The sequence below is a fragment of the Blennius ocellaris genome (assembly GCF_963422515.1).
Source record: "Blennius ocellaris genome assembly, chromosome: 4".
Lineage (NCBI taxonomy): Eukaryota > Metazoa > Chordata > Actinopteri > Blenniiformes > Blenniidae > Blennius > Blennius ocellaris.
The window spans coordinates 14131917-14143129 of NC_137653.1; the positions used below are offsets into that span (position 1 = coordinate 14131917).

At 42.0% G+C, this 11213-nt stretch overlaps 1 protein-coding gene across 1 annotated transcript; it reads left to right on the forward strand.

Moving 5' to 3' along the window:
* Nucleotides 1-271: 271 nt before the first annotated feature.
* larp4ab (La ribonucleoprotein 4Ab) lies at nt 272-10865 on the forward strand. The gene is made up of 15 exons (XM_080494500.1): nt 272-629; nt 2322-2457; nt 2765-2993; nt 3361-3497; nt 3708-3811; nt 5107-5217; nt 5318-5371; nt 6132-6344; nt 6475-6578; nt 6799-7023; nt 7282-7333; nt 7492-7650; nt 7767-7879; nt 7975-8146; nt 8434-10865. The coding sequence occupies exons 1-15, from the start codon at nt 627-629 to the stop codon at nt 8803-8805; spliced, it is 2184 nt and encodes a 727-aa protein (XP_080350626.1). The 5' UTR covers nt 272-626; the 3' UTR covers nt 8806-10865.
* The last annotated feature ends 348 nt before the right edge of the window (nt 10866-11213 follow it).

Below are 11213 nucleotides of genomic sequence, written 5' to 3' on the forward strand. Positions count from 1 at the left end.
AGTATTATCGATATGTCGTGCAGCTCAGCCTCACGTCATTTCTCGACACTGGAAAACGGGGCAAGCCAGGTTTTGTTTTGAACCTGAAAAGGTCGATTATAAGATGAAGGTGGATCCCAGGAGGGCATGGAGCACACGTCCTCCTCCGGGAGGTCAAACGCTCACGTCGCTACGCGGCTGTTGCCGGGGAGGTTGGGGCGGGGGCGGAGTGCAGCCTGTCGGGACGGACGGCGTTAACGCGGTGGCAGAAGGAGGACGCAGCTGTCACATGCTGAGCGAGAGGAGGAGAAGCTTCGGCATGAAGAACTGAGCGGCGGGGGGCAAAGACATTTCTTTCGAGAACGACTTTTATTCCAGAAAACAGACAAACAGTCGTTAGTTGTCCAAGTTGGACCAAAGTTGCGCTCCACCGGTTGGACAGGAGGAGCACGCGGTGTGTTGGGAGTAATCTGCACGAGTTGCTGGGAGACGGTCGTCACGCGCTTGGGACCGAGGACGGCCGGACAGACGACCCTTGATAAGATTTTTTTTTTTTTTTAATAGTTTTAAGCGTTTGTGTGCGAGTGAGACCATCACAGAAAGTCGTTCTCCTGAAGCAGAAGAGGAGACGCGCAGGTTGAATCAGCATGGTGAGTTCTGGGCCTGGGAGCGGGCACGCTTGCTAACAACCTGTTTGCGTCCTTGCTCGAGCTCCCAAGCTCGCGCTACCCGAGGCTCGTTCACGCTGCCACTGTGGTAACTTTACACTTCCACGGACATTATGGGCTATAATACTCCGCACAACGACTTTTTTATTATTTTTTTACCCGCCCGGGCAGTCGTTCTTAGTTACACCGGGTTGTTCAAACTCGCTCGTGTTGGCGGTGTAAAGTGAGACTGGTTCTAACTAGTCTGCTGGGAGGAAAACAAGCTAGTTAGCTCCAAGCTAGTGGATAACATATGGTAGCGCGTCAACTCGAGAGGCTGGCCGGCCGCTGGGTTTCAGAGTGTTGCTTATTAGTAGGGACGCGTTTTGTTATTTTCTTTCGTCACACGCTGTACAAGGCGTATATTTTTATTGTCACATTTCACGTGTAGTTTTGCGGCACGTGACGGGAGTTCTATGGTAGCGGTTATACAACTAGCTGAACCGCTACAGATGAGTTGCGTGATAAAGGTCATGCCGCCAAGCATCCGAGATAAAGGGCTCGCTTTTGGAGCCGATTTAATCATTGATTATCAAACTCCTCCGTGTTGTTTTTGACTAGATTAAGGCGTAGCAGTAGTGGAGCCAGCGTGATGGGAGTCATCGGCGCATGTTTAAATTTCCGAGGCACAAAGTCGCCATGTGCTCAGTGTGTCCCCCGTGATCCTGCTCGGCTGCCCTGCAAACCCGCTGCCGCGCCGGGGCCAGGGTTTTGTTGTTTTTTTTGACCGAAATGTTCAATGACACAAACTAATTGTGTAGTTGCCAACAATAACTCAAGGTACTTTGTTAGTTTCGCGAGAATGACAGGTCGTGATGGCTTGTTGGAATCACGCAGAAGCTCCGGCGGACCTGTGCCATGCAAGGTTACATGTGACTCATCGAGAGGCGGGGAAAGAGATAACGAAGCCAATGAGCACTCGGATGGTGTGTGTTGCAAAAACACAAAGCTGGATTAGAGGATCATGTCTGCACTGTCTTTATTCATTGGATTGGCTGTAGTATATTTAGTCGGGTTTAGAACTGTGGCTTGCATTGTTATGTCTTGCTCCATGTTGAAACCAGGAAACTCGTGAATTTTCTTTTGGCCTCGTCTAAGGGTCAATGTTAAATTGTATCATGATGTATGAAGGCCGAACTCACAAGTACGTTCTTGGGCTGACATGTTGAAAACCCAAAATTGAATGCATCACTTGAATATTTTTTAATCTTTTCTCGACTTTGCAACCCGAATAAATTTGTTTCTGTAACTCATGTCATGAAAACTTGGTTAGCTGCAATGCTACTTCCCAAGCAGAGCAGTCGAGAGAAAAACATGTCGTCATTGCGGTAACAGTGAAGCACAAACGAGGCTTCATGGAGCAGAAAGTTGGATTGGAAATGTCTAATTTTGCACTAGTCCCATGGCGAGCCATCAGAAATGTGTAGTAGTCCGTAGAAATATGTACTAGTCTCAGACTGGCGTTAAGATCGACCCCTGCATTTGTAGTCAAATAAATTACAATGCAACCCAAAGTTTTGTTAAATATTTTCTGAAAGCTGCACTATTCAAGGTTACATAGTGACTGTAGCAGGTGGCAAAACGTAATTTTCCTGTAACTAAAAGCGTGTTGTTTTTTTGTTTTGTTTATTTAAGGTCACCACAAAGGGAGTGGGTCTGAACCCCAATGCCAAAGTGTGGCAGGAAATCCCATCTCAACAGAATGACATCCCAGAGGGAACCGTGGATTCTCCTTGGTTGCAGACTTACCCTTCTCCTGAGATGACTGAAGGTATGCACTATTAAAGTGTTTACCTCAGATTAATCCTGTTACAAAAAAACCTAGGCATGTGTGGGTATCTCACCAATGAATGAGTAGATGAGGTGTGTGACAAAAATTTGCATGCGTCACCTGTTGTGCCAATTATCTAAATCAATACTGCCGTGCATTGCAGCTACCATTATTGTAAGTCTTATCTCTGGATGGGTGTCTGCAATAAACAGAAACGTTACAAAGCTTGCTTAAAGTATTATGTAATTTTCTAAACATGGCAGTTATTTCACAACCAATACGTTATTGCTTGCTGTCTCCCTTCTAGGTTACGCAGAGATTTCTCCTTCAGGGGGGAAAGGATGTGACACAGAGTATCTGGACTGCACACCTGTAAATGCAGACATTGTGAATGGCATTGAACAGCCTGACTTGAACTATTTAGTCTATGACTCTCAATGTGAATCCACCATTGATAATGTGACAAAGGAACAACCTGTGTCTGAAGATACTCTGCGAGAGTCATTAAAGAAACAACTGGAGTTCTGCTTTTCCAGGTGAGTGATTGTGTATTTACGTTTTTGAAACACTGCCATTAACAATTATATACAAAACTGTTCTGACTTAAGCGTATTGTGCTGCCCTGTAAATGTCACAGTGTAGCCACACGTACAAAGTGATGGATATATTTCATTGGGTTTATTAATTTTTTTATTGAGTGATTTGCTTTGTATTTTCTGTGTTGAACGCTTAGCATCTCGTCATAGAATTCCAAACTAATGTTTGTGCATGGCAAGTGTAGAATCATCCTACATGAACTGAGATATGCACCAGCACACCACCACCCTTTTCTGGATTAAAAAGTAGAATACGGAGGGATGTAATCTCCAAAATACTTAAATGCTGTGATTTGAATGTTTACAGAGAGAACCTATCGAAGGACCTTTACCTGATATCTCAGATGGACAGTGATCAGTTTGTTCCCATCTGGACTGTTGCTTGCATGGAGGACATCAAAGCTCTCACAACAGACATGGATCTTATTCTGGATGTAATGCGAGGTACCAGCATTTTTGCTCTTGATCAGAAATGACTGCACAAGTGCATAAAGAGACAAATACTTTATTGTGTTGCCTTCAAATCAATTTGTCACTGAAAATAATTCCTTAAATGCACAAGCAGAATATGATGACTTCCTTATTTGGGATTGAAATATTTTACTGGTTTGTCTGATTTTTAATGTTTTGTATTGTCATTTTTCCCCCCAACAGCCTCTCCTGTGGTTCAAGTGGATGAAGCAGGTGAGAAGGTTCGGCCAAACCACAGTCGCTGCATCCTTATTCTCAGAGAAGTACCTGAGACGACGCCAGTTGAGGTAAAGGCAACCACATACTGCAGATTAAATACATTCCCTTGCAGCGTCGACCTATTTATCTTGACAGTAAATCTGCCAAACAAGATACTGTTACTTTGTTGCACTGAGATGAACTGACTGGCAAGTTGTTGACAGTGACTTGTGAACTCATTTTGCTCTGAGTAGATTTTAGACTAGACTTAGGCTATTGGCTTACTGTAGCTCCGTTATGGCTTACTTTGAACCTGCAGTGCCGTCCTCAAATTGACCTTGTGTTGAGGGGGGACAAAACTAAACATTGTTATTCCCCTCTGTACTGAGAAAACTTCACAAGGACACAGTGCCACACATAAATGCTTTTGGCTGCTGACGGCAACAGGTCTTGTAGAGATGGGAACAAGAGAAAAGACAGTATTTATCTCCAGAGCATTTGTATGCACACGAGCACTAGCTCATTGTTGTGGTGCTCACAGTAGACAGTGGAGTGTTGATATCTGACGTGACAGGAAATGTACAGTTTTAGCAGTTGACTGACAAATACATGCCACAGTGGTTTGGGTAAGATGTTGAATTTGTTGTTTTGCTTTTCAACTCCTGACTAAGCTTCATAGTTGGCTCCTAAGGCAGTGTTTCTATGGGCCTCCTCAATGGTGTGTGTCCCTTGAGCACAGTCGGTAGAGTGAAGCAGAAAATGTGTAACGGCATAAAGATTTGTAGTCATGTCTTCTCTACAGTTGGGATGTGTGTTAGCTTCTGTCACTTGGCTTGTAATTTGCATTGCTGCTACGCTTTTATACTTTATATCTTCTGCCACTGGTAACTTAGAGCTCTTGTGTCGCCACACACTATCAATGTCATGCAAACAACTTAGGCGAGGTTGCACAGCCAGTTTTCAAAAGTGGCATGCTACTTTAATAATAGCATTTTTCCGCTCGATGTGTCTATCAAACTGTCTTCCTACTAAAAATGGCCCTGTGGCATTGTAGGTTCTGGCTTCTCGTTCAACTATGGAAGAGGAGGCAGAGCAAAAAAAACAAACAAAAAAAGAGTTACAGTTCCTCTGAAAGTTTAACCTCCTGTCAGCCACCTCTTGTGAGGTGTGACGTGAGGGGAGAAATGTACCCAGTAGGGGAAAAAAACCTAACCTTACATGACTAAAATTCAACAATTTCAACAATGAGAATACATTGTGGCGCTCAATAAGAAAGTTCTGCTTGAGTGAACAATTTTAGCATATGGAAGTCTATAAGTTTGTATCACCTGAGCTCTTTTTTATGGCAAAATATATTGAGTGTTGCTTTCTTTCTTTTTTACAGGAGGTAGAAGCTCTTTTCAAGAGTGACAACTGTCCAAAGGTTTTAAGTGCTCAATTTGCTCACAACAGCAACTGGTACATTACATTTCAGTCAGACATGGATGCACTACAGGTACAATCTTTCTTGATTCGTCAATTCCTGTTTAATTTAGCTTCAAAGGCACAGCACTGAGTTTACACTGGTTAAACTCTTTTTTTTGTTTTACCCCCAGGCTTACAGGTACTTAAGAGAAGAAGTAAAGGTGTTCCAGGGGAAACCAATCATGGTGTGTATGCTTTAATTTCTTATGTAACACGCGTCAAGTTTTTTTCCTAGTTTATCTCCTGGAGAGCCCACCGCTTTTTCCTGACTTTGACCTGGACAAGCTCCTCAGCAAGATCTGCCAACAAGTTTAGATACACTTTCACCCGTTACGCCAACATTATTTAGACAAGTCTGTTGGGCTAAGCCTTCACCTCAGCAGTGGCCTTGGTATTTGTGTGCAGAGACGCTACATCAAGGTGAAAGCATCAAGTTCACTACTTTGAGCGTTTGCCCACTAATTTAACAAATCTGAGCCAAGAAATGGTGGCCTTCTTAGTACAATGTGAAATTTACTGTTTCCAAGTCCCACATAGTATAAATCTTCTCTCAATTGGACTTTGTGACATTGTGTTTCTGATAAGCTAAGAAGGCTGTCACATGACAATGGTCCCATATAAGCCCCGGTGATGATCAGTATCGCGCTTGGAAGGACCCATATGCACTGTGCCTAGCTGGGAGGAACTTTTCATAGATTCTCTGTAAAATTATCTTAATTTCATTGCTGTAATTCTACTCTTCCCTCGCCCTCTTCTCCTCTTCTACCCCCACTTCAATTCGCCCCCCTTCTTTTCTCCGAGTTAGTGCAGAGTTTTATGGCCTAATGACCGTGAGATTATGAGATCTGAGGGGACATAAGGACAAGAGAGCTCCATTGCTAGTCACTATTGATACAGTGGAAGTGTTGTACCATGCATACATGGTGTTTGTCCTTTCTCCTATAGGCCCGCATTAAGGCCATCAACACTTTCTTTGGAAAGAATGGCTTCCGCAGTGTGGACTCGGGTGTGTACAGTCAGCATGCTCAGCCACAGTCCCAGTACGGATCTCCAGTCTACATGCAGCAGGTGTACAGCCCCCAGCAACAGTATCCTGTTTATCCTGTGGTGTCGCCCACCTGGAATCCTTCAGTCATCCCTTACTTTGAAACGCCACTGGTGAGTACCGAAGTCTGTCATCGCCCGCACTGGCGCAGTTGTGATATTCTTTGCCTTGATTCTCTTAGAGTTGTGGAGTGCACTATGTCATTGTTTTGGGTTTTTTTTTTTATGTCTTTGTTTCACCTAGGCACCATTCCCTAATAGTGGATTCATCAATGGCTTTAACAATCCTGGAGGCTACAAATCAAACTCCAGCTCAAACGATATACATCATCCTGCCAGCAGGAACCGGTAGGTGCAAATTGTTTCATGAAATAATGTGGGACTAAATTTTTTTATTTATTTATTTATTTTTTAAATCAGATTCTAAATTATATATTGTGGTTTGAAGTGCTAACAATAAAATAATGCCACAGCTTTACTCCTCATATATAAGAAATATCAAAGTCTGTCACGTTTCTGGTAGAATTAACCTTTTAAGTTGTCTATTATGTATTCTTTCTGCATACAGAAACTTTATGAAGAGTTCCCTTCGGGCTGGAGATGCAATTCCTTCTTTAGCGCCAGGTATTCTGATGAATGGCACATCCAGTCCCATGAGTCCACAGGCCATCCAAGCACTGGGAACATCTGGATCCACACCACAACTACTGCCTCTGGCCTCCTTGAACCTGAAAGATACTTCTCCACTGATGATCATACCCAGTGGAGATTTGGGCGGAGCTGGGCGTGGCAGGTGAGTTCATTTGCTTGTAAATTCTGTAGAGGTGGATTTCATTCAAAATGTTGGGTCAATGCAATGTCGGTCTGAAACTTTGCATTCCACAAACGTTAAAGTGTTATTGTATAGATGTTGTTCAGTTGGCGGACGTAAACAGACTTCATGTTTTGATGCAAGACCTTGTGTTTTTGTTGATGTTTTGTTTTGTCTTTGGTTTTTTTTTCATCTTGGTTTTGTGACTATAATTTTAATACAAACTTGCTTTTTGTGAAGGAGAGGCAGCCATCGAGGTATGAGGAAGAGAAGAGAAGATGAGCGTATGATGGTCAGCACATTTCCGTTATTTTTCCAATTCACAAATATTTTCTTGATCAAAGTTCTCTCTGGGGGGAAAAGGGGCTTTTGTTCTTGCCACTTTTTTTCTTTCTTTTTTTTTTCCTATTTTTTTTCATGTGTGTGTCTGTTTGAAATTAATCTTCACAGAAACCTGCTGTAATAGAAGCAAAGGAACCTACACCAAAGTTTGATCTGGCAACATCCAATTTCCCTCCTTTGCCCGGCTCGGTTGTCAGCACGCAGAGTGAGACTGCCATCGAAGTGCGTCTCTCTGATGTTGTGCGTGGCCTAAAAGTGACGACCAAGGTGAATATTTAGTTTCTCAGGGCCTTCTACTATTGACAATTGAAATCACCATGCGACTGGGTCTGTGTATTTCTATCTTTAACTAGATTACCATATTTTTGTATTTTTTCTTTCAGTCCACGAGTCAAGAAGTTAACGTGAGCGTCTCAGTCAGTCCTGTAAACACACCTGATCCTGCCTCTTCACCTGCTGCTGAGGCGCCACAAACAGCCGCTCCAACAGTATCAAGGTACCTCTCTCTTCAAGTTGAATAAAGTATCGGTGAAAAATATAAATGTAAACAACAATTTTTTTTTTAAACTTGTTTCTTCCTTTTTGATTCAGTGCGCCTCCAGCAACCAAGTCAGAGAAAAAATGTGACCCTCCCTCCATAGTGCCCGTCTCCAAGTCAACAGAAGCTCCAACAGTTCCAGAATTATCCGCCTCTGAATGCAGCCAGGCCGTTTCTACGGAAGTCGCTTCCCCCTCTTCCCTAACTCCAACAACAACAGAGCCAGTAAGCCCTGATTTTCTTTTTCTTCACTGCTGCATCAGATTATAGTGATTTATAAAGTCATCCAGGTCCAGTCAGTACAACCTTTGTTATCGATGAAATGGTGATTGTCTGAAATGTGTTTATAGGCTTTCCTGAAGGTTTTTAAACAAGACACTAAGACATTTGTAGCTCAGTCACCCGTCTCCTGTGGTAAAGCTGGCATCAGGCCGCCCATGTTTGAGACGTTGAAGGGCTTTTAGGATGCAATGTCATTATGTATCTAATATCCCATGATGATTTCTCACCAGGGGCTAAGAAAGCTGAGCTATGCAGAGGTGTGCCAGAGGATGGCGAAAGAGCCACTACCAGCACAAGTTCCTTCCTCTTCTTCCTCTCCCACAAATTCAGCCAGCCATCCTCTGCAAGAACTCAAGGTCAACAGGGGTGAGGAGCCTCAGCCCAACTCCAGAAAAAGTCTTGAGAAACCCGGGGACAAACGGTCTCAACAACCGCTACGCCCCTTCAAAGCAGCAATGGGCCAGGCCCGAGCTGGAGGAGCAGGGAACAAAATTCGGGAGCATCAGAGAGGACTTAATACAGGCAAACGCTTTTCCCCACAGCGGGGGGCCCGACGCAGTGGCAAGGAACAAAACATTCCCCCAAGCTCGCCAAATAACTAAAATGAAAGAAAAAAAAAACATGAAGCACAAGAGAACTGTGAACTGTACATTGTAAATACGTAAGATATGTAAATAAGAGATGAATATATTTCATTTGACAAACCCTGTCAAAGAATCTTGTTGCAAACCTGAAGTTATTCAGAAACTATATCGGTGGTGATTATTAAAAAAAAAAAATGAATGCATATAGTCTGTCAGAGGTTAACAGGCTTTCTAGTGAAAATCCACCCCCCCCCCCCATATACACAATGCGCTTAAATTAAGTGGTTTCTACACATTGAGGAAAGGGAGGTTGTGCATCTCTAAGCAAATCAATCTGATAAACATGCAAAATGGCAAGTTACATCTGATTTGTTTGAAATACTTGTCTCCATGTGACAGACATTGAGCTTTTCTTTTTTCATTATTGTTATTAGTTTATCATAGAAATCTAGTATATAAAATTATTTATGATGTGCAAGACGTTGAATTCTTTACAGAGTCGGTGGTTGCTAGTGGTGGTTTATAAAGAGGCCATTTTTGACTTGTGATTTGAGAATCTTGTACAGATACTGCTGAAGTGTTTGTGACATTTGCCAATACTTGTGCTGTATTAGTTGCGTTGGTCTACAGATGTCGTTTTAGTTTAAGTATTGGATCAGCACTGCTAACGTTTGAACAAGCGCTGTAATAAAACTGCAGCAGATCTGCTTATGTGACTTGTGTGATGCAGAATGCAGAACGGCGTCCATGCCTGATAGAATCTGTCAGATGATGTTCGTGTCAATGTTCCAGTCTGATTTTTGACTCCCTTTTTAGTTGGGACTTGCCCAAAGTGATCCAATTAATCATTTCACATTAGCCTCGGGGGGGCACAGCTCACCTGTTTAGCATAGATCGGGTTCAGGGACTTTCTTACCAGGCAAGGTGATGGTCATAGTTATCGTGCTTTAGTTTGCAACTGTTGACAAGCAGCTCTGTTTCACTGGCAACTCAATTCTACATATGTACTACTAATGGATGCTCCGAAGAACATGACTTTTGTTTAGTTTTTTTCTCAGCGAATGGGTTAACGCTTGTTTTAACACCAGTGTTTTGTTATATTTTATCTGGTGACATTTGTTGCTTAAATTTATTTTGGTGGTGAAACTTTAGATGAATGTAGTATATTGATCTCAAGCCACTTTTAGGTTAGGTTTTTTTTTTTTTGTATGTATATGTGTGTGTGTATATATATACACATACATACTGGTCTTTGTATGTACTGATTTAGTTTTGAATTGTTTTTGGCATTCTGTGGAGCAGCATAACCGCTTTCATTTTCTGCATTAAATATTTTCTTTGGATTGTTAATGATATTGTTGCATTGTTCAAATGATTTCAGATGAGCATTCTTGTTTATTAGGAAACAAAATGTGGATATGGATCTGTACTGACTGCACAGTGAACGCAACATTTGTTTTTGGGGTGTGAATTGAAAAATTTAAATACGTTATCCTTTCAATATTGAAGCTTTCAATTTTTGTGAAGTAATAAGAAAAGATTGTATTTTTTTTCCCAACTAAGTTGTTAAAAATGTTGCAAATGATGATTAGCTTTATGTAACTACAAATGTGCGGATATTCTTTAGTTGGTTATACTTTGTGTTTTCCGGTCCTGTGCTTGTCCTCATTTACTGCACTGTACAGTATTTACCGTTTTGTCTTCATTATTTCAGTTTTTAGTACAACTGTATGGAGGAGTATAATTCTGCTTGGACTGCATGGAATTACTGTCTCAGCCCAGGAATCCAGTGCCTTAACAGTGTTCAATTTGAAAAAATAAGTCCAGGAGCACATAAATGTCACACCTACCAAGGCTTTCTGGGTTGACGTTAAAATCCTTTATCGCTTCACGACACATGGGGACAATAATTCCATTCAGTGTCATGTATTGTGATAGCGGCTGAGGCTGAATGTCGTGGGGTAAAGTACATGTGTGTGCATGCTGGTTGTCAATGTCTTTATTTCGTTAGCTTGCAGATACTTCATCAGAACCCTGTTATCGGAAAGTTCAACTTAACACTGGTTTATTTTAATACTGGCTCAATGTATGAAAATAAAGGGGTATTTTTAAACTGGTGTGTCTGATTGTCCTTTTGTTTGAGAGATGATTTCTGTTGAAATTACAGAGAACACCTTAGATCTTCCCGCACGTTCTCATTTGCAGAACCATCAGGACAATGTGAGTGCTATGCCTTCACCAGCAGAGCGGATTTATTGGGATTTTTTTCTTCCCTTGACATCTGCTAAGTAAACACCCTGAAATAACCTTAAGGTGTTATGTAACTGCTGGTGGTACATATTGTTAACAGTCGAACAATGAAATGTTCTTTGTATAGATTTCAGGCACTCAAGTAATGGTGATAGTTTTGTAGTGGATCGTGTATA